The following is a 22522-nucleotide window of genomic DNA, read 5'->3' as shown; positions in this document are numbered from 1 at the left end:
CGCTCTCCCGTGGACAACCCACGGCCGTGGGTGCTCCGGGCGTGCTCCCGTGGGCATCGCACGGTGCCGGTACTCCCGTGGGCACTGCAGGAGGCCGGTGCTCCCGTGAGCGTTCCGGGGGTGCCGGTGCTCCCCGTGAGCTCCCACTGGTGTTGCACGGTGCTGGTGTTCCCCCCACGGCCGCGTGTGCCAGCACGGCGGCCATCGCCACGGGGCTGCACCGCCGGGCACGGCCCCGGCCTGAAAACACGCGTGTAACCCCCCCTTTCCCAGCAAAACCCTCTGGGAACCCACGCGTGCAAGCACGCGCCCCCGAGCAAGGCCCCCCCTCTCTTTTCCCGGTGCCAAAAGCCCCCCCGGGAGCCCCCGCGGCGGCGGGACACGCACCGCGAGCACGGCCCGGGCTGCGGCGGCGGGACCGGCCCCGTCCCCTCCCGGGCGCGGGCGGGGGGCGGGCGCGGCGGGGGGAGGAGGAGGAGGAGGGGGCGGAGGAGGAGACTCGGCGGCAGCGCCTGGGCGCGGGGCTGCCCGCTCCGCCGCTCCGACACCGGTGAGGGAGCGGGCCGGGCCGGGCCGGCGGCGGGACGCGGCACCGGCGGCACCGGGAAACTTGCGGGAAACTTTGGCGGGGGGAGGGAGGGATGAGCGGACGCGCTGGGCCGGGCAGGGAGGCGGCGGGGCGGGCCAGGCAGTACCCGGGGAGGGCCGAGCCGGGCAGGGCCGCGCCGAGCCGGGCGGTACCGGCCGTCCCGGGCCGGGCGGGGCGCGGCGGGAGCGCAGGAATGCGGCGGGTCCCGCCGGCCCGGCCGCGTCACGGCCCGCGGCGAAGCGGCAGCGCCCGCGGCCAATGGAGGAGCGCGGGGGGCGGGCGGGCCCGTCCCCGAGGGGGCCCGGAGCGGGGCCGGGGGGGCTGCGGGGCTGCTGGGGACCCGCGCGCACGCCCGTGGGAGCCGCGGGAATGTCTGTGTTCCCTGGGGAATCGCACGGGGACCGGAGCCCCCGTGGGTGTTCTAGTGGTGCCCGTGATCCACGCGTGGCTCCGTGGGCGCTGCACGGCTGTGGGTGCTCCGGGCGTGCTCCCGTGGGCATCGCACGGTGCGGTGCTCCCGTGGGCACTGCAGGAGCCCGGTGCTCCCGTGGGTGTTCCGGGGGTGCCGGTGCTCCCGTGTGCTCCCACGGGTGTTGCAGGGTGCTGCTGCTCCTGTGGGCACCACACAGCACACCGGGGCTCTGCCGGGGCCCGCTCGTGTCAGGACCCGGTTTCCCCCCCGCAGAGCACAGGCCAAGGCTCGCCTTGAGTTTTACCCAAACTTCACCATTTCAGCAAATACCATCAGAAAACTAATTGTTACCCCCGAGCAGAGCCCACAGCTGCCGTCGGTCGCTGCTCCTGCTGGCCTGGCACCGGCTCTCACACACTGGCCGGATTTGGCAGCGGATCTGGCTGCACTGTCCCAAAAACCTGCCGCGGCTGCGGGCTGGTGGGGCCGGACTCTGCAGTTATCCCATTACGGCGCGGCTGGCTCCCATTAGGGTTTCCTGGGGCGGTTTGCCCGCCTACCCGGGCTGGCTAAGAGGTCCATGCCGGGCTGCAGCCGGTCAGTGCCACCCTTTGTTGTGGCACCACTGGAAAGCGGGTCTGGCCGCCCCGGGCACGTCTTGCCACCGTTGTTGTGGCCGGTCTGGGCCTCTGGCGCAGCTCCTGCCCCGCTGGCTGGTTCGGGCTTCAACCCCTGCTGGAGCTGCCAGGGTGCAGCCAGGTCTCCCTGCCACAGCACTGGAAATGGTCTTGGAGGCTCACAGATTATGTCATCAAGAAGACCTCGTGTGGATGACGTCATCTGGATGACACGTAGATGACATTGCCTCCAGAGCACTGGGAGAGGTGCCCTGGGCCGGGCTGGTGCCAGCTGCAGTGCCAAACTGGGACACGGTGCTGGTGGTCAGGTGGGCTGGGCACCTCACTGGGGTGGTCCCTGGGGACCTGGCTGGGACCATCAATTGGCTTCTCGCTGTGGTCATCACCAGGCACCTCACTATAGTGTTCACTGGGGGCCCTGCCAGGGTTCTTGCTGGGGACCTCACTGGGGTCTTCCCTGGGGACCATCACCAGGGACCTCACTGGAGTTCTCCCTGGGCACCTGGCTGGGGCTCTCACTTGGCTCCTCACTGCTGGCATCCTCAAGGACCCAGCTGAGGACATCACTGGGGATCTGACCAGCGTCCATACCAGGGACCTCATCACTCAGTGTGACGCCCCCAAAACCAGGGACCATACCTCGCTTCCCTCCAGCTGTGCCCCCTCTTCCCTCCACCTCCCCCTGACCCCTCCTCTCCCCACAGGTCCCCCGGCAGAGCTGCTGCCCCGCCAGTGACTGCCATGCCCTAGGGAAGACCTGCCATGAGCCAAAGTGGGGCCTCCCGCCTGGCCGGCTCCCCACCGCTGCCAGGGGGCTCGCTGCTGGCCCTGCTGGCCCCTGAACCCTCCCCATCTCCCCCCAGTGGGACCCCCTCACCCGGCCCCCCGCCTGCCCTGCTGGAAGGGGACTGGGAAGGGCGGGAGGAGCTGCGGCTGCGGGAGCTGGAGGAGGCGCGGGCGCGGGCAGCCCAGATGGAGAAGACCATGCGGTGGTGGTCGGACTGCACGGCCAACTGGCGGGAGAAGTGGAGCAAGGTGCGAGCCGAGCGCAACCGGGCGCGCGAGGAGGTGCGGCAGCTGCGGCACCGCCTGGAGGCCCTGACCAAGGAGCTGGCCGGGCTGCGCCGGGACCGCGACCGGGACCGCGACCGGCCGGAGGAGCAGCCACCGCCCCACAGCCCGCCTGGTGCTCACCGGGCCGAGGGGGATGTCGACCCCGAGCGGGAGCCGGTGCGGGATGTGGGGGCCGAGGCTCCCCAAAGAGCCAAGGTGAGGGGCTGCCTGGGGTTCCACGAGGGGCTTCTCGCCCCCAGGGTGCTGTGAGGGGCTCCTCGCCCCCAGCAGCTGCCCCCAAACAGCCACTGCCTGTGGGTATCCATGGGGTCACTCCTTGCCTTGCAGAGGTGGGCAGAGCAGGGGTCTGATCCCACTCAGAGCAGCACGGGGGGGGACAGGTGCTCTCAGAGCTGTAGCAGGAGACAGACCCTACTTGGACGAGCATGGTGAGCTTGGACCCCACAGACCAGTGTCAGGGGGTCAGACCCCTCTTCAAGCAATAAGGCAGGGGGTCAGATGGAGCAGGATTTTGGACTTAGACCCCTCCCAGACCTGCATGAACAATGTCAGACCCCTCAAAGCAACCTCAAGGGTCAGACCCTTCTCAGAGTAGGGTCATGAGCTCAGACCCCTCTTGGAGCAGTGTAATGGGGTCAAAGCAGCCCCAGGGGTCAGACCTCTCCCAGGGGCAGCATGGGGGGCCCAGGACCCCCACAGCCCCAGCAGCAAGATTACCTTGGTGCTGGTTCTTGTCCCATTCCTGGGCCTTTTCCTTTGGAGGCATTAGACACCAATCAGTGTGCCAGAATAGGGGGTGGTGGCTTCAGTAGTGCTGGTGGCATCTCCCAGTGACAGCTCGAATGCCAGTGGGTGTGTGTTGAAGGGAGGAGGAATAAGAGGACACCAGAGCCACCCCAGCGGTGCTCCCAGCTCCTCCTCCCCCCCCCCCCCCCCCCGCTGCCATCAGCTCTGTCACAACGCAGAGGTCACTTCAGGTTGCCACACCAGTCCACCTGATGGCCTGGCTGCTGAGTGGCCAGTTCGACCCCAATTCAAACCTCCCCTGCAAGCTGCCTGCTCTGTGCCTGGGGGATGTCCCATCCCCAGAAAACCCCTTGCAGCTCATTTACTGTGGGCTTGTGGAGCCTGGAAAAGATCTCCCACATGGTGGTCACAGTCAGGCCAGTGTAGTGAATGGGGATTAGCTCATCCCAAATTCCCAGCGAGGCAGGGAGTTGGCAGTGGGATGTGGTGGGATATGGGAGCTCTCTGGGAGGACAAGTCTTCCATCTGCCTTGGAGGGGTCCCTGGGGACCAGAAGGTTTGGCTGGAGGGACACTCTTGGTTATGGGGTGAAGGCTGGTGGCCAGAGGGGGTGGGAAGCCAGGGAAGCCCCTCACCCCTGGGTGACTCGCTGTTCCCTGTGCTGGGCCATCCATGGTGCCACAGGAGCTGGAGCTGATGGAAAACATGTTGACAAGCAAGCAGGAGGAGAGCTGGGAGCAGCGGGGCCCCCGGGCCTCCCTCACCCGCCAGGAACGGAGCCGCCTGCTCTGGGAGGACGTCAGCATCATGGAGGAGGATGCCACCAAAGTCACTGCCCTGAAACTGAGGCTGGATGAGTCCCAAAAAGTGCTGCTCAAGGAGCGGGAGTGAGTGCTTGGGGTGTCATCCTCGTGGGGTGACAGCTGAGCCCAGTCCCCATCAGGGTGGGATGTCCCATGGAGTCCTGCCGGCTGTCTCCAGCATTGCGTCTCCCCAGGGACAAACTGGCACTCAGCAAGAGCATTGAGAAGCTGGAGGGTGAGCTCAACCAGTGGAAGATCAAGTACGAGGAGCTCAACAAGAACAAGCAGGAGGTGATGAAGCAGGTGAGCAAGGTGCCTGGGGATCAGGGGTGCCCCAGGGGGTGGCCTGTCCCCTGGCAGGTTGCATGTGGTTGGAGATGGTGACCCACAGCCATCTCCCTAGCTCTAAGGGCCTCATTAAGGATCTTAATTAGTGCTATTGAGCTAGTTGGTCCATCTGCAGAGGTTGGATGGATGGGTATAGGCAGCGGTTGGATGGTGCAGGGTGTGTGTTCTGCCCTCCTTGGGTGCTGTGTCCCCCTACAGCTCAACATCCTGAAGGAGATCCACCAGGACGAGCTGGGGCGCATCTCTGAGGACCTGGAGGACGAGCTGGGTGCTCGCTCCAGCATGGACAAGAAGCTGGCTGAGCTGCGTGCAGAGGTGAGGCCGAACCCCAGTGCAGGGGTGAAGGGAGTGGTGAGGGAGGTCCCTGCGGCCCCTTGACCACTGTGTGTCCTTGTCCCAGATGGAGCGGCTGCAGGCGGAGAACGCGGCTGAGTGGGGCCGGCGGGAGCGGCTGGAGACTGAGAAGCTCAACTTGGAGCGGGAGAACAAGAAGCTGCGGGCGCAGATCGAAGACCTGGAGGAGGTGCTGGCTCGCAAGCGGCGCCAGACAGCCAGTGCCCTGGACACCGACCTCAAAACCATCCAGGCTGAGCTCTTTGAGAAGAACAAGGTGTCATGGGGGTGCTCCTGTCCCTGACCATCCCCTTCCTGGGTGACCCTGTCACTTCAGTGGTGGTTCAGCATTTCCCAGGATCTCCTCAGGGCCAAACTGACACCATCACCTAAGAGATGATGGTGATCCCATCCTCACTCCCATCAGCTCCTCTGTCATGGGGTGGGGTGGCGGGAGAGGTCCCTGGGGAGTGAGAAGGGGGAACCCAGCAGTGGGGGGGCTGCCACCCACCCAGCCCCCTACCCTGTGCCCACTGCAGGAACTGGCTGACCTGAAGCACATCCACGCCAAGCTGAAGAAGCAGTACCAGGAGAAGATGGCTGAGCTGGCCCATGCCAACCGCCGCGTGGAGCAGCATGAGGGTGAGGTGAAGAAGCTGCGCCTGAGGGTGGAAGAGCTGAAGAAGGAGCTGGCCCAAGCCGAGGACGAGGTGGGGAAGCTCATGCTGTTGGAGGGGCCAGGCATGGGCAGCTCGGCTCCCTCCATGGCTGCTGATGGCCCCGTTCCACCCCACCCCATGCCACCCCATCCCATCCCACAGCTGGATGAGGCCCACAACCAGACACGGAAGCTGCAGCGGTCACTGGATGAGCAGACTGAGCAGAGTGAGAGCTTCCAGGTGCAGCTGGAGCATCTGCAGTCCCGGTAAGCAGGGAACCAGGGGGGGACCAGCAAGGACCCCAGGGTGGAATGGTGTTCTCCTTGCCACCAGCCCTCAACCAGCATCTCCCTGGTTGAATCCCAGGCTAAGCATGGCTTCCAACATCCTTGGAGGGTGTGCAGCCACCCTTGGAGCACCCTTCCTGCTGCGAGCTGGTTAGCATTCACCTCCCAGTTAAACCAGCATGAGGCTGCCCACAGACCAGTAACCTCCAGTTCCACCCCACTGGGGTTTTCCTTCACCATTACCCAGGGCCAGGGCAGGCTCCAAGCAGCCCACACTGATCTGGGGAGGTGGGAGGTGGGTTTTATTGCCCTGGAAAACTTTCCCTGGCTTCTCTTGGCCTCACCAGCAGTAAAGAGCTTAAATGGCTGCAGATCGATGCTGCGTCTACAGCAGGTGCTGGGGAGGTTGTGTTTATCATCCTCCTCTATTTTATTGGGACATCTTCATTAAATCATGGAGGAATAATGGAGGCTTCTTCTTCCCTCCCCTCCACCCTCCCCCTGCGCTTGGCCTTAAATAATTCATCCTTTCCAGTAAAACGCAGCAAACTGGTGGGATCTGACCAGGTCCCTTTTTTTGTTTCAAATTTGCTTCATAAATTTTCATGGATGAACTTTCAGAGGAAGGAGAGCCAGGAGCTAAACCCACCACGGGCTGCCAGGAATGGGGACTCCTGGGTTCTTTTGGAGGGAATCCCCATTTTAGGGGGATGATTCCCCTCTGCTCTGCACTCTGGCTGGGTCGAAGGTGCCCAGCATGGTTGTGTCTGGCACCAGGGGGTTATACCCAGTACCCCCCAGAGCATCATCCGGGGCTCCCTGGGAGCAGTGGGAGCCGCAGGAACAGGATCCCAGCGGGGTGCAGCCATGCTGGGGGGGTGCAGGAGGGCTGGGCTCTGGCACCCCCCAGAGCTGCCCTGCTGCCCCCCACCCCAGCAGCTCTCCCCCGCAGGCTGCGGCGGCAGCAGAGCGCCCCGCTCTTCGGCAAGATGCGCAGCACCCGCTTCGGCCCCGACGACACCGGGGACGGCACCAGCGACCCCGACGAGGACGAGGACCTGCAGATCCAGGTGTCCTAGAGCCCACAGTGCCACCGCCACGGGGACCCCCCGTGGTGTTCCTGCCCATAAGTGCCTGTCTCTGTGGGGCCTGGCTTCTATCTACATGAGGGGAAAACCAAGGCACAGAGCGCCAGGGAGGAATTTGCCTGGGAGTGTTCCAAGCCCACTGCCTCTTGGACAGCATCTGATGCCCCTTGGCCACCAGCGTTTCCTAGGACACAGATATGGCCACCAAAGCCATCACAGAGCAGCCCACTAGGAGGAAGCACAGGGCAGAGAAGGGCATCAAGCCCTGCCACCAGCCCTGCCCTCCTGCCCACATTTTTATATATATTATATATATGTATGTATTTCTATATGATTTTTTTTATTATAAATACAGAGCCCAGAGGGGCCCAGGCTCGGGTGGTGGCTTGGGCTCTGCTCTGTCCCCACACAGGAGGTGTGGGACAGCACTGGGGAGTCACAGTAGGCTGGACATGGAGCTGCTGATGTCACCCCATTGCTATCGCTGTCCTGTGCCTGGGGACAGGGCAGTTCCTGGGTACAGCCTGTCCCTGTGCCTGGGTGGCAGAGGCTGTGGGGTAGCTCTTGGTCTGCGGCTGTGGTGGTACAGCTGGGCAGCCAGGGGGGTACACCCATGGGTGCTATCCTGGGGGTGCATGGTGCTCACCCTTGGTGGAGGGTGCTCTCACTGGGTGGAAGGTGCTCACCCATGGGTGCAGGGTGCTCACCCGTGGGTGTGGGGTTCTCACCTGTAGGGGCAGGGTGCTATTTCAGGGGTGCAGGGTGCTCACCCATGGGTGTGGGGTTCTCACCCATAGGGGCAGGGTGCTATTTCAGGGGTGCAGGGTGCTCACCCATGGGCGTGGGGTTCTCACCCATAGGGGCAGAGTGCTATCCCAGGGGTGCAGGGTTCTCACCCGTGGGTCCAGGGTGCTCACCCTGGGTGGAGAGTGCTATTTCAGGGGTGCAGAATGCTCACCCGGGGGGTGCTGACCCCCCCCAGCCATGCCCTCAGCAGATGGGTGCCTCCTGGGGCACTGGAGCCTCAGACACAACCTCATTAACAATTAATCCCGCAGAGCTGATGGCCTCACTCAGTGCTGTGGGAGGGCTGGGCAGGGGGGGTTAATGCCCTTTTATTTGCAGTGATTCTTCATTACTTTATGGCCCCACTGATGAGGCTGCAGGGGTGGAGGTGCCTGCAGACGGCATCGGTGGGGGCCGGAGTTTTGGGGGTCACACAAGGTGGGGGACAGGGACGAGGAGATGGCCGCCTGAGCCTAGCGACAGCCGGCAGCTCGGCGAGAGGTACTCGCTGCGGGGCGTTCACTCTGAAGCCTAATGATGTGCAGGCAGGAAACCTCTTCCCGGGCCGCCGCTTGAAGCTCTGGCTGGAATGGGCCGGACGAGGCCGGGCCCGGAGGGCCGGGGAAGGCAGCCTGGGGTGGGGTTACCGGGACTGGGGGCGGGGCCTGGAGGGGCGGGGCCGGGGCGGGGTTGTTGGGCTCCGGGGCGGGCAGAGCTGCGCAGCCGGGCGCCGGAGCCGCCCGAGCCGCCGCCAGCAGCGGGGGGGTCCGGTAAGGGCGTCAAGGGGCTTGACAAGTGTCGGGGGGGCCCGGGCGGGGCGTGACAGCGCAGGGTGGGACCATGGCGGGGGGAGCAGGGGAGACCTGGGAGTGATGGAGGCGTCAGGGGTGCCCGGGATGGGGGGGGGCCGAGGTGACATCGGGTGGGGAGAAGGAGAGGGGGGCCACGGGACGGGGCTGGAGGTAACCCCCAGCGTCTCTGAACTCCCCCATGGGGTGGGGGGGGGGCGTGGGGGGAGAGTTCCCACTCAGGCGAGTGCTGGCCCCGGTCCCCAGGGTGTTGTCCCAGCCCCGGTCACCTCCACGGGCCACCTCAGAGTATCCCGGGTGCTTCTGGGGACACAAGCCACCATCCCGGTGGCACCCAGACAGGCCGTGGCAGTGGTCACATCCCCGGAGATGGCCCCATCCTTCCCTAGGTGATTTTTCCAGCTGGAAAAGGAACCTGGTTCCCACTTGGTCCAAACGCCCGGGGCTGGGGTGATCCCGTCGCATAGGGGGACCAGGCTAAGCGTGGCCGAGCTCACAGTGGGGCTGGAGGGAGGGTGAGTTGTGCCGGGGCAAGTGCCACAGCCAAAAAAAACCCCACGGCAGAGCTGGGCTGGCCGGGCAGGAGGTTGTTAACACTGAAGCCGACTGATGGCCAGTGGCCGGGGCTGTGTAGTTGCTCGAGGGAGCAGGCTGGGAAAAGGAAGGGCAGGGCTGACGACCACTGCCGCGCTGGCAGGGGTTAACACCGGACTGTTCCACTCGGGTGGTTCAGGCAGCAAAGGGAGGAGGAAGAGGAGGAGGAAGATGTCACCCGTCGATCTGTCATTTCTCTCTCCCAGTCAGGATGGGGGACACCACTAGCACCAAACTGGGCCAGTGGTGAGGAGGGGGGTCCGAGGGAAGAGGATGGAGAGGGTGGGGTGAAGGTGAAGGCAAGCCCTCCCCAAATAGCCTCCACCCGTTCGGGCTATCGCCATGGCGACAAATTTTAACGACATCATCAAGCAAGGCTACGTGAGGATGAAGAGCAAGAAGCTGGGGGTGAGTGGGAGGTCTGGGCGATTGGGGGGGGACGTGCATGGATGTGGGGGCCCAAAGAGTCCAGCCACGTTGCCTCTCGCGGCATCTGCCCGCCTGCTTTTGGGTCAAATAAGTGACATTTTGGTGGCTGTGGTGGCATGGGGGGCGGCACTTGTTGGTACCCAAATCACCTCACAGCTCCAGGGGGCCTGATCCTGCACCAGGTGACATCTCCACACTGGACACGGGTCACCGTGGGGATTTGGGGGGTGTTCCTGTGCCTCCCTCCCAGTGCTTCAGTTTCTCTCCACACCCAGTTTTGGCACAGGGGGTGCTCAAGCTGGGGGCGGGGGGTGTTGCTGGGTGCAAATTAGGGTGATGCAGCACCAGGACCCATAGGTGGGGGGCCAGGGAGGGCTGGTTGCTCACCTCCATCGCTCGGAGCCGGCAGCGAGGAGCATGCTGGGTAATTTCACGCTAATTAGGGAGAACAAAGAGGGAGCGGGCTCGAGGGGGGGGACATGCTTGGAGCAACGGGTCTGCCACCCCCGGTGGCTGGGGCTGCAGGAGAGGGGACACCGGAACGGGGATGCCCTCGGGAGCTTTGCCAATGCTCGTTAATTAAGGTCTGTAATTAGTGCTGGCAGGGGTGGGGGATGATGGCAGCCCATCCTCAGCATCCCCTGGGTCAGCAGGACCTGGCACAGGGGTCATGGGACAGGCTGGGGACAGGGACCCCCCCACCCTGGCAGCCCCCTACTCTCTGTCTCACAGATCTACCGGCGCTGCTGGCTGGTTTTCCGGAAATCCTCCAGCAAGGGGCCCCAGCGCCTGGAGAAGTACCCGGACGAGAAGTCGGCGTGTCTGCGCGGGTGCCCCAAGGTGGGGGCGGCGCTGCAGGGGTGCGGGGAGGCTCCCCCCGCCTGGCCGGGCTTCCCTCTCCTAAATGTGCTGGGCTGGAGCTGGGCAGCTGTAGCCCTGTGTGCTCCAGAGGGGTGCAGCTGGGGCTGGGTGCTGCAGGAACAAGTCTGGGTGCAGGTGGGGAGGGGGTCTGGGTGCTGCAGGGGACGAGGTTCAGGTGCAGTGGGGCTGGTTTTGGGTGCAGCCCCCCGTGACACCCCCTCCCCTCCCACCTCCACCACAGGTGACTGAGATCAGCAATGTCAAGTGTGTCACCCGGCTGCCCAAGGAGACCAAGCGACAGGCCGTGGCCATCGTTTTCACCGACGACTCCGCCCGCACGTTCACCTGCGACTCAGGTACAGGGCACAGCCAGGGGGAGCTGGGCTGGGGGTGCCAGGGTGGGGAGACCCCCTCTTTTGGCCGGGGTCACCCAGAGGCTGCTGTGGTGCCTTGCAGAGCTGGAGGCAGAGGAGTGGTACAAGACGCTGTCGCTGGAGTGCCTGGGCGCCCGCCCCACTGACGTGGGCCTGGGAGAGCCCGACCTGCTGGCGCCCGGCGTGCAGAGTGAGCAGACAGGTGAGCCAGCGGGGCGCTCGCTCGGGGCTCAGCCTCCTTACGCCCCCCTGAATTATTGCATTTTATAATTATTTTTCCCCCTTTACAGACCAGTTTAACGTGTTCCTCCTCCCCTGCCCCAACCTGGACGTTTACGGCGAGTGCAAGCTGCAGATCACCCATGAAAACATCTACCTCTGGGACACGCGCAACCCGCGGGTGAAGCTGCTCTCCTGGCCCCTCTGCTCCCTGCGCCGCTACGGGCGCGACGCCACACGCTTCACCTTCGAGGCTGGACGGTGAGATGTCACCCTGGCTGGGACAGGGACCTACTGCTGGGTACCTTCCTTCTGCTGGGCATCACCCCAGGGCGGGCCTGACACTGAGGTAATGGCCACAGCCCGCACAGGGTGTCCCACAGCTGGGGAGGTTTGGGGCTGGAGCTGGTCCCAACTCAGCACCCCACAGGGGACTTGGGGACAGCACTTAAACTGTGGGAAGCTGGGCCAGCTGCCATGTGTGTGTGGGGTATTTTTATCCTCCCTCAGCTTGGGGACGCTGGTGATGTCCTGTGCTCTATCCCCTGCAGGATGTGTGATGCAGGGGAGGGTCTCTACACCTTCCAGACGCAGGAAGGGGAGCAGATCTACCAGCGCGTGCACAGCGCCACGTTGGCCATTGCTGAGCAGCACAAGAGGGTCCTGCTGGAGATGGAGAAGAACGTTAGGGTGAGTTCCAGCCCAGCCTGGTGACATGGCTGGAGGGGCGGCTCAGGGCCTACTGTGTCACCTTCACCCCCTTCTTGTCCTCCACAGCTGTTGAACAAGGGCACCGAGCACTTCTCCTACCCTTGCACCCCCACCACCATGCTGCCCCGCAGCGCCTACTGGCACCACATCACCGGCTCCCAGAACATGGCCGAGTCCTCCAGCTACTCCGGTGGGTGTCCCTGTCCCCCACAGAGTGGCCCCTGGGGTGTCATCCCCCCCCACGAGCCCACCCTCTGCTTTGTCCCTAGGGGAGGCGTATGCAGGCGCCCAGGCCAGTTCAGATACCGACCTCCTCAACAGGTTCATCTTGCTGAAGCCAAAGTCCTCCAAAAGCGACAAGCCTGAGAGCAGGGAGCCCACAGTGTCCCCGTGAGCCAGCAAGATGGGAACTGTGGCAGGGGTCCCCATTTTCATCCCCTTGGTGGGGCAAGGACACAGGCAGATGCCCCTCAAAATCCCCAGGGAGACGGGGCTGTGGCATCCCCTGTGCTCAGGGGAGCAGGCACTAGGCTCGTGCCCTGGCCCCACATCCTGGGAGCTGCCCGCTGGTGCCACCTCCACTGACCTGAATTATTATCTTGAATATCCGTATTGTAACAGATTTTTCCCTTCTCCCAAGAACCCAAACCTCGTGGCTGCTGAAGATCCCTCACGCAGAGACACTCAAGAGCTTTTTTAATCTCGGGGGATCCAGCAGGGAGGTGAAGAAAGGGTTGTGTCATGAAATTGGGGGTGTTTTGTGGGGCAGGGAGGCTGGAGCATCACCCTGCAGGGAACAAAGCAGCACTGGGGGAGGTGGCTGTGCCAGGCTGAAGGCATCGGAACCCAGCATGTCACCTCCCATGAGGAGCAGGGTGCTCCTGGGGACACCCTGCCACCCCCAAGCTGACTTTTGCACTCAAAGCTATTTGAACACTCGCTGTAGAACTGAGGTGCCTCAGGAGAAACTGGTTTTCCTTCTGGGGGTGGGGAGTCTGCTGGGACAAGGAGCCAGTCAGAGCTGAGCTCCCTGCCCTGCCATGGCCGTCCAGGGCTGCCCCCACCCCAGCACCCCTTGTTCTTCCACCCACAGCCCTCCCAGTTTATCTGCTGCTGGGCAACCCAGGGACTGGTTTTGGCCAGTAATGGCTGTCCCTCGAGAGGCAGCTTTGCAGATGTGAACTGTCCCTGCAGAGGAGCACGAGCCCATGGGGGAAGAGCCCGTTTCTCCAGGCGTTCCCATCGTCCCCGCTCCCTCCTCTTCCTCTGCTGCAGCCGGGCAAGAGCCCTCGCCTGGGGGAGGTAGCTGGGCTGAACTCTAAAGCAATTGATTTTTTCTAGTTCTCCTATATATTGACCTCCTTTAGAAGGGCTATCTTTTTATTGCTGTGCAAACCTTGGTGTTTCTTTGGAGTCCTTTCTGGCTGGGTTGGGCAGTGGTTTTTATTTCCACCCTTAAAGCTCCAGGTCAGTGATTTTGGGGACAGGGAGTGCCGTGATGTGGGAACCCGTGGTCTGTAAATAATGTTGTCTTGGGTCTGTGTGTGGCTTGTGGCCGAGGCCAGGGAGCTCCGGGGGGTGGGGGGGTGGGGAAGGGCTGCTCCCTGCAGCATGGCCGGGCACAGAGGGGCTTGCTGGCGCCCCAGGGCTGCGCGGCAGCACATCCTCCCCTGGGTGAGAGGTGTAACCTGCTCTCTTTTCCTAGCTACACACCTCATCTGGAAAAGATTGAACATCTGTTACCAAAAATGTTTGGGTTTTCTTTTCTTTTTAAGGAGTTGCTTAATGAATAAACAACCCTTAGCCACCCTTCCTGTTTGTCTGTTCCATCCAAAGGCGCTCGGGAAGCGCGAGTGGGAGCAGCGCCTGCCAGGGAGAAAAATGCTGATGGGGAGAGATTTCCCGAGCCTCCAGCCCTGCTTGGCTCAAGGCTTTGTTCTGCCTCCAGCCACAGCCAGGCCACTTCAAGTGAAGCCCTAACTGCTGGGGAGGAGAAAAAAGGGCAGAGGGAGTTGCCACCCTCCATCCAGCAACCCCAAGTGAAGCAGAAAGCCAACACCTCAATCTCACCCCACAGCTCCAGAAGGTGCCAGGGCAGCGGTGGCTCCAAATCCCCAGGCAAAGGCGTTCCCAGCCATTGCATCTCACAGCTCTTCCAGAGCAGGGCCAGCTCAGTTACCCACACCACGACTGTGGCAGAGCTCTGACCTAAAGGCAAAACAGCTATGCCAGCACTCCCTCAGGACTAGGACAGCTCTGGGGAGCTGTGCCCCAGCCAGGGGTGCCGTGGCAGGAACATGAGAGCTGCTGCTGAGCCTGGCCCTGCCCTGGAAGGCAGAGCTCGCTCCAGCTGCTCCTTCTGGCTCAGCTCCCCATGCTGCTCCCATGCCCCACGACTACTCTGGGATGAGCACAGTGCCACATCCCTCTTCCCCTCCTGTCAGGAAGGGACAGGTCCCTCTAGGACCATCACAAAGAAGCTCATCCCAAGTCCTGCTGGGTGCTGTCAAAGAGGAGAAGGGATGAACTGGGCAGCTGTTGTGCCAGGGGGTGTTCCTGACAAGATTCCTGCTCTCCAGCTCCTACCGTCAGGATTGTGGGTACACTCTGCTCCTTTGCAGCACCTCGCTTACCAGCCCAGCCTCAAACACCTGCCTGAAATGCAGCCCTGGCTGGATCAGAGGGGCTCCCTACCCCAGGGGGTCTGTCTCCTCAGGAGATGGTGCCAAGAGCAGCCAGCAGCAGCACAGAGCAACGCTCCCTTCAGAGTGATCTCATGGACTTCATGTCTAAATGGAAAGAGGTACCTGATGTGACATCTCCTGCAGTCCCAGATGAGCTCTCAGAGATGACAGCACATGGGGGGGGGAAGGCTTTATTCAGCACAGTATGGAAGGGACATGCAAATAAGGTAGGGTTGTGTAACCAGGGTATGTGCTTCTGAATCCCATGGCCGGAATCCAAAACTCTGGCCTAAAACTCTAGGATCACTTAGGGACAAAGCTTGTCCCAGCAAAGCTGCTACCATTTTCCTTCCTGCTTTACCCCACACATCCTGACAGCTTTCCCTGGGAAGGACAGCCAGGGAAGAGAGGTCACCAGCCAGAAGGGGGAGGAACCTGGTGCACTGCTCATGCCTTCTTGCAAGGGGCCATCTCAGTTTATGGTGAGGACATCGCTCTGAATCTCATGGCTCAGCTGGGTCTGGAGGTCGCTCAGCTTCTTCTTCAGGCCAGACAGGGCAGAGAGAACGATGGTCTCAGGGCGCAGAGAACCACAGGACTCCACGTTGTAATAAAACCTGTGGTCACAAGTCAGGGGGAAAGTCACCACCAGCCCTGTGAGGAGGTGCCAAAGCAAAGAGGACCCACAGAGCAGGTCCAGCTGTCCTGACCCAGCACTGGGAGCTCTGCTGAGGATCCCAAGCACCAGCATCATCTCCCTCCCATGGGGAACAGCCAGCACTGCCCCTGGACAACCCTCACAGCAACACTGGGGCTCCACAGGCTGCACAAGTGCTTTGGAGTGCCCTCTGTTCAGGGCTGGGACTTGTGGACCAGCCCAGAGCCCTGTCCTGGGGCAGGGGAGGGCACTTCTGCAGTGAAACAACCCCAGTGAGGGGCACCACCAGCAACCAGAGTACCAGAGCCTCACATGGGCCAATAGATCCCACGGCGTTCCCCCCACAAGCCTGGCACTTCACCGAGTGCTGCACTGCCCTGCTTGACAACACAAACTCAGGAGACCTGTCTAGGATCTCCTGGAGTGGAAAACTGCCAGGCCTGGGCAGTTCTGGAGCACCCAACACAAGAAGGACATGGAGCTGTTGGAGCGGGTCCAGAGGAGCCCGTGGAGATGATCCAAGAGCTGGTGGAGCTCTGCTCTGGAGACAGGCTGAGAGTTGGGGTGTTCAGCCTGGAGAAGAGAAGGCTCCAGGGAGACCTTAGAGCACCTTCCAGTGCCTGAAGGGGCTCCAGGAAAGCTGGGGAGGGACTTTGGGCAAGGGCAGAGAGTGACAGCATGAGGGGGAATGGTTTCAAGCTGAAAGAGGGGAAATTTAGATGAGATATGAGGAGGAAACTCTTTCCTGTGAGGGTGGTGAGAGCCTGGCCCAGGTTGCCCAGGGAAGCTGTGGCTGCCCCATCCCTGGCAGTGTTGAAGGGCAGGTTGGATGGGGCTTGGAGCAACCTGGGCTAGTGGGAGGTGTCCCTGCCCATGCAGGGTGTTGGAACTAGATGGTCTTTAAGGTCTCTTCCAATCCAAACCATTCTGTGATTCTATGATATCCCCAGTAAACTCCAGGTTCTGCCCTGCTTTTCAGGGAACAGCAGCTCCCTGGGCTGGCAAACTTCAGCATCCAGCTTCCTACCTCTCCGGCTTCCCATTGGGGTCATAGGGAGCCTGGGCATCTTCCTCGTCGATCTCCGAGTACTCGCTCTTGGGCCTGGAATCAAAGAGCAGGGGAGGTCAGCAAGGAGCTCCTGCTCTGGCCGGTCTCCCAGAGGAAGCTCTGGGGCTGGTGACCCACAGGCAACGTAGGAGCCATCAGACATCAAGTCACAGAAGACAGCTCAGCCCACGTTGCCCTGTCCATCTCCTCATTAAGGCCTCACAGTCACCCAGCAGCCCTGGGGGAAGCAGCCCAGCCCCTCTGCTGAAATGCAGAGAACCCCGTGCATGGCCCTGGGGCTCCACCCACCCACACCAGCACCCTCTGGCCATTTGTCACCGGGATGTTGATGCCTGATGACTGTGTTTATGGAGCCTGGATGCTGCTTATCAAGCAATGGACCTTATTTCTTTTTCTACTCTGCTCCAGGTCAGGAAACACAGGAGCACTCCAGCACTGTCTGTGCAGCACAGCCGAAAGGGAAGGCTTGGTCAGCCTGTGCCCAGCAGGAACACATCTCGGGTACTTTCAGGCCCCAGCTGCACTAGTGAGCCCCATCCTGCAGCTCTGCTCCTTGACACACGTCACTGCCAAAACCACTGTGATCCCTGTCCCTCAGGTCCCAGCCCTGCATCCCTGGGCACACGGAGCATCACACCGGAGAGAGACTGTTGGGAAGCACTTAATCCATGCCAAGAAACTCAAATCCTTCAGCTGTCTGAGAAGCAAGCAGGGAAAATTCTGTGCCCATCAAGGTCTCCTGCTGACCTTTCCCCCCCCAGCAATGCCAGCACAGGCTGATCCCAGGACCTTGTAATCAGCTGCCTCAAATAAAACCACACTTTCCAAACAAATCCTGTCTGTACCACGCCAAGGAGAGAGAGATAAAGCATTAAGGGAGCTGGATCTTCTCCTTACTTGCAAAACCACCCATGACCAGAAACAGGGTAGAGGTTTCCACCACCACAGCTGTTGCGAGAGCCCAGCTGCGTGTCAGGGGTGCTGCCCAGAGCCTCAAACAGCATGTGAAACCAGACCATCACCAAGGGCTGCCCCTGGACAGCAGGGCCTTCGCCTCTGCTCATCTTCCAGATTAACCTGGGAAGACAGATGTACCATCAGGGAACAGGCAGTGACCACAGCAATCTTTCTTCTGGGATTCTTCAACATTGACTTATATTTTGTCCAGAACTTCTCAAAAACTGCTTCCAGGCACCCAGCTTGTTGTACAACACACCAGGTGCCTGACTCTGTCACAGAACCCAAGAACCCACATTAGCAGCTGCCTCAGGTGCCCCAGCCTGGGAAGTGCTGAGTTCTCAGCCAGGCAGCCGGGGCTGCTCTCCAACACACCCACATCTCCAAAAGCCCAGACTCCCAAAAATTCACACCAGGGCATTCCCTGTCCAAAAAAAAAGAGCTCAGCTCAGCATCTGTTTGTCCCACAGCATCCCAAAACATGCCTGTCACTCCATCAGTGCCAGAGACTTCACTATCCAGCATGACAGAAATGAAAACAGAAAATTTTTAAGGTACTAAAACAAAGCTCAAAATTATTTCAAATCCTGCTGTGAAATTCCACACCACAGAGACACCCCTGCTTCTTAAGCATCCAATCTGTCAGCCAGTCAACTGATCTTTGGGGCAATATTCTTGCCACAAATCATTTGGAAACTTCAAAACTATCCAGTCCCCCCCCCAAACTGCTGGTGATGAAGGACAGGCCAGCACATCAACTCTTGTGACCTGCTCCTGACCACAGAGCTGCCAGACAGCATTCTCCTCAGCTTTGCACCTCACCAAAACCAGCCTCTCAAGGACTTTCCCCTCAACAGCCTGATCTGTAGCTGACATCCCTCAAAGCCCAGCTTCAACCCACATGTGCTGATCACAGACACCAAGGAAAATGCCCATTTCCAGATTTCCTGCACTTCCAGCCAGTCTGGTTCCTGCTGCAGATCCCAGAGCACCACCCTGACCAAGAACTGTAGGAGCTAAAGGCCTGGCACGTCCCATCCTCACCCAGACTGACTGAACGGGTCCCACGAACACGCCCTGCAGAGCCCATCAAAGCCAAGGGGATTTCACTCCTTCCATTCCTACAACAGGGCTGGGATGGCTGTGGGCAGATCCCTGCCCTTTTCTTGGATGTTATGGATCCACCTGCACCTCCACCCTTGGCAACAAAAGGCTTCTTAAGTCTCCTCAGTGCAAACCAAGCCACACAGGAGTTCCATGGCAGCTCCTGAGCAGGAAGCTCCTGGCAGGGCAGCTGAGGTGTCAAATCCAGGCTATTGGCACCCCCAGGAAGCTCATTCACTGATAGCAAACTGAACGTGGGGGGCAGTGTGGTGTACAACAGCCCACTTGCAGAGCCAAATCTGGTGGGGACAGGAAGAAAACCCACCGAGCCTCCTCTGCTGCTCAGCCCCCTCTCCAGCCCAACTCTGCTCAGGTGCTTTTTCCCACTTCCTCAACATTGGCTTCCATGGTCCCTGCATGAAATCCTGCTCCTGCATCCACAGCTTCTCCACCCTGAGCACAGCTTTGACTACTGCCCTGCTGTCAGGGCAGTGTATGCAGTCCCCCTCATCCCTGCTCCCAGCCTGCCCTGGCTACAGCACCCAGCTCTTGCTCTGCTGGCTCCCACATGCTTGGTGACAGAGTGGCTGCAGGGTGCTCACCAGGATGCAGAACCAGGAGCAGCTCAGGTACCTACTCATGGAGATGAAGATGGATCCGTAACATCCATGAAAAGGCCTGGGATCTGCCCACAGCCCCTCTCCCTTCTTTGCCTGGGGTGAGGACTTCGCCTAGCAGGGCAGCAGCTTTCCAAAAGCAGGAATGTGTCAGCTGAAGCTGGAACACAGGTATGCTACCAGTGCAGAGTGCCACGTCACAGCAGAAGAACGGGGCAGAAAGGAAACCCCACTGCCAAAGCACACACCCCAGGAGCAGGGAGATGTGTGGGTGACACTGGAGCCACACACAGGGCTTTCTCAAACCAGAAGGGCTGAAAAATCAGCCTTGCAACCTAACCCTCAGCCCTCTGCTTTTGTAGCAACCTCTTCCACCTCACACAGATGTATTCCTCCCTCACACGTTGCCCAAACCACTTGTGCAGGGAGGAGAAAAAAGAACCAAGTTGTGGCAAAGAACAGTGAAGCTCCATAACCCAGCAGTGACAGGATGACAGGAGAGGACAAATGGTGGCCACAAACCAGCCTACCTTGCAGGCAGCTGCAACCAAAGGACTGGCCTTGGTGCCCCAAGACAGGAGCAGAATCCATGCAAGGAAAGTGACAAGCACAGTCACTTACTGACCCCAACCATCCCTAGGGCTGAAACTGAAGTGTCTGCTGGAAAATCCCTCCCAGACAGACAGAGGGACGTACCACTCCTCAGGTTTGGGGTACACAGTGTGCCTGAGGGCGTTGTCTGGGTCATACTCGAAGGCTACGCCAGCCGTGGGGTTCCACTTGGCGTGCTCCTTGCCAAAGCCCTTCTTGGCATAGGCTCGAAGCCGCAGCTCCTGGCCCTTCCGCAGCTTCACGATGAGGATGTCTGTGGAAAAGCAGACACCCACTTGAGAAGGCTGAAGAGCAAGGTGTGCAGGACCCCAGCAGGGCAAAGGCAGGAAAGTCTAGTGCTCAGAAGGTGCCAGCTGGAACCAGGGCTCACTGGAATTCTTAGGGGGGCCTCATCTGTATCCCCAGAGTAGCTGGGAAGCATCTTGCTAAAGGAAAAGGAATTGCAGGTAAGCCCAGAGGCACCACCCAGGCCCCAACAGAGGACAGTGCAGCATTTTGCATCTTTGCTGTCTCTGAGCTCTCACAAGGAGAGGGAGAAGCACCCCCTGCCACAGGAGGCACAACCTTCAAGTGGCTTTAAGACAGAACCAAATCCCCTGACCCAGCGATACCAGTGGGACAGATGCCTCTCAGTGACACAGCCAGAAAAGGAAGAATGAGTTCAAAGAGCCTGAAGGAAAACTCCCTTTCCTCCTCCAGCTGCTAGTGCCAGTGAACTGCTGCTTACCATCCTGCTCAACATAGTCATTGGGGTCATTGTCTCTGCTGCGAGATGTCACCTGCAGATGAAGAACAAAAGCAAGTGAATTAATGGCCAGATCAGCCTTTCTGTCCACAAACAGCAGTTGCCTACAAGTATTAGAGACTGCAAAGAGCCACTCTAGTGTGACTTACAGCACCAGTCCAGCCACCAGAAGCAGCCATGGTGACATCTGGACCTCTGTGACCACAGTGAGAGGACCCCTTGTCCTCTCACAACAGGGACTTTTTACAAGGGATGATAGCTTAAAACTGGAAGAGGGGAGATTTAGATAAGACACGGGGAGGAACTTCTTCCCTGTGAGGGTGGCGAGACCCTGGAACAGGTTGCCCAGGGAAGCCCAGGTTGCCCCATCCCTGGCAGTGTTGAAGGGCAGGTTGGATGGGGCTTGGAGCAGCCTGGGCTGGTGGGAGGTGTCCCTGCCCATGCAGGGGGTTGGAACTAGATGATCTTTAAGGTCCCTTCCAACCCAAACCATTCCATGATTCTGTGATACAACAGCGTTTTAAAACATTCTCCATTAAGTCCCTTTGCACCTACTCTGCTTTGGCTCCCCCAGCCCACCCTGTGGCAACAGGGCAAGAGCTGTTTGGCAGCAGTGCCCTGGCCAGGCTCCTCACACCTGAGAGCCAAGAACCAGAAGCCCAGAGGCCTCAGGGCTGCCCCTCCCCAGCAGCACAGGGGCAGCAGGACACAGCACACAGCCCTGAGTGCCCCAGCTGAGATGGAGGGGCTACACTAAAGCCAGCCCCCGAGCTGGAGACAAGCACTATGGGATGGGGGTTAAGGAGGCCACACTGCTTTGACATGCCCCAGGACAGCAAATGGACACCGAGGCAGAGGACACAGCGGCACATGCAGCTGGTTTTGCATACATTCCTGCTTTGCTCTCCCACTTGGTACGAAGAGGGGCTTTAGGCAAGGCCAAATGTGCTCAGAGGCTTTGCTGTGTCCACATCCCAGATGTTCACCACCCCAGCCTCGGCAGGAACGCAGAGGGGACCCTCAGGCTCACGGAGGGACAGCACTGACCGGAATGACCCGGGGGTTGTTGGAGATGAGATCTCGGGAGGTGACGTGACGAGTCTGGTCCTCGTTGCAGCGAACGTCGAGGGTGAACTCCACGGAGCACTCCGGGCAGAACTCATCACACGTGCAGTCCTGGGACACACATGAGTCAAGACCTTTAGGCCAAACTCCTCCCAGCAGGAATCAGTCAGAGACCTGCCACCGCCCAGCGAAGCACCCAGCACGTTTTGCTTGACTTACTCTGGAATACTGCATCTTGTCCACGATGTCATCGCTGGTGAGTGGGATGAGACCTGCAGGAAGAAGGACATTGGGGGAATGTTTGAGTGAGACCACAGGAGCACCAGCCCTCCTGCCCAGAGAAGGAGCAGCCTCTGCCTTGCTGCAGGTCTTCACCTCCTCCCCATGCCCAGCACTTACCCAGCCTGTGGGCAATGAACTCATCGTGGAGCACCGAGGAGTTGGCATCTATCTGGACCCAGTCGATGGCTGAGGAGAGGACAAAGCCACCAGCTGAGCCGTATTTTGGTGGGGAAAAGCCGAGGGGATCACGAGGGCACGGAAAATACGACAGAAACTACGACGGAGCTGAGGCAGCATCTGGTGCCACAGGGGGCTGGTGGGGGGGTGAGGGCAGCGCGGAGGGGGAGGGGCCGCGCGAGGGGCCGGGACCGGCAGGGACCGGGACCGCCCGGAAGGCCGGGCTGTACCTATGATGGGGACCTCTGCGATGAACACTCTTCGGATGGAGTTGGCCACCCTGAGGGAGGGAAACACCCGTGTTGAGGCCTGAGGGCACCGGGAGCCCCGCCACGCACCGGGCCGCCCACGGAGACACCGGCCGGGCCGGGGCCGGGCCTCGGCGGCCTTTACCGGGGGTGCGCGCGGCCCGCGACCCGCGCTGGGGGATCCCGGCGGGGCGGGAGGCAGGGCCGGGCCCGGGACCCCGCCGCCCGCTCCCCCCGGTACCCGCTCCCCCCGGTACCCGCTCCCCCCGGTTCCCGCTCCCTCCCGGTACCCGCTCCCCCCGGGCCCGCTCCCCCCGGTTCCCGCTCCCCCCGGGCCCGCTCCCCCCGGTACCCGCTCCCCCCGGGCCCGCTCCCCCCGGGCCGCTCCCGCCGCTCACGCCAGGTCCGTGTTCTCGATGATGAACTTGACGTTCTCGTCCGTCAGCTCCGTGATCCGCACCGTGGGCTGGTTGGCGTACGGCATGGCCGCGCCGCCCCGCCCGCCGCGCGCCCCCTGCCGGCCCGGAGGACCCGCCCCCGGCC

The 22522-nt window shown here is 61.2% G+C and overlaps 3 protein-coding genes across 5 annotated transcripts; 2 read left to right on the top strand and 1 right to left on the bottom strand.

The window, feature by feature from the left end:
• Nucleotides 1–508: 508 nt before the first annotated feature.
• On the top strand, nt 509–7307 carry CCDC102A (coiled-coil domain containing 102A). Its single transcript, XM_051629452.1, has 9 exons — nt 509–550; nt 2344–2908; nt 4145–4347; nt 4458–4566; nt 4810–4926; nt 5012–5221; nt 5484–5654; nt 5766–5869; nt 6843–7307. The coding sequence occupies exons 2-9, from the start codon at nt 2402–2404 to the stop codon at nt 6967–6969; spliced, it is 1548 nt and encodes a 515-aa protein (XP_051485412.1). The 5' UTR covers nt 509–550; nt 2344–2401; the 3' UTR covers nt 6970–7307.
• Nucleotides 7308–8507: 1200 nt separating this feature from the next.
• On the top strand, nt 8508–12850 carry DOK4 (docking protein 4). 3 transcript variants are annotated; one of them, XM_051629766.1, is made up of 9 exons: nt 8508–8534; nt 9374–9575; nt 10329–10436; nt 10699–10813; nt 10914–11033; nt 11122–11311; nt 11602–11740; nt 11828–11951; nt 12031–12850. In XM_051629766.1, exons 2-9 carry the CDS (start codon nt 9510–9512, stop codon nt 12153–12155), a joined length of 987 nt encoding a protein of 328 aa, XP_051485726.1. In that variant the 5' UTR covers nt 8508–8534; nt 9374–9509; the 3' UTR covers nt 12156–12850. The 3 variants fall into 3 exon arrangements, with proteins under 3 accessions (XP_051485726.1, XP_051485727.1, XP_051485724.1); XM_051629764.1 differs by lacking the exon at nt 8508–8534 and having other exon boundaries at nt 9228–9575; XM_051629767.1 differs by lacking the exons at nt 8508–8534; nt 10329–10436 and having other exon boundaries at nt 9226–9575.
• Nucleotides 12851–14622: 1772 nt separating this feature from the next.
• On the bottom strand, nt 14623–22518 carry POLR2C (RNA polymerase II subunit C). The gene is made up of 9 exons (XM_051629114.1): nt 22378–22518; nt 21962–22011; nt 21672–21740; nt 21492–21544; nt 21255–21383; nt 20190–20241; nt 19547–19715; nt 16131–16205; nt 14623–15062 (listed from the first exon to the last, which is right to left on the bottom strand). The coding sequence occupies exons 1-9, from the start codon at nt 22461–22463 to the stop codon at nt 14918–14920; spliced, it is 828 nt and encodes a 275-aa protein (XP_051485074.1). The 5' UTR covers nt 22464–22518; the 3' UTR covers nt 14623–14917.
• Between the last annotated feature and the right edge of the window lie 4 nt (nt 22519–22522).

The sequence above is a fragment of the Apus apus genome, chromosome 11 (genome assembly GCF_020740795.1).
Source record: "Apus apus isolate bApuApu2 chromosome 11, bApuApu2.pri.cur, whole genome shotgun sequence".
NCBI classification, from domain to species: domain Eukaryota; kingdom Metazoa; phylum Chordata; class Aves; order Apodiformes; family Apodidae; genus Apus; species Apus apus.
This window is presented reverse-complemented; position numbering and strand designations above follow the sequence as displayed.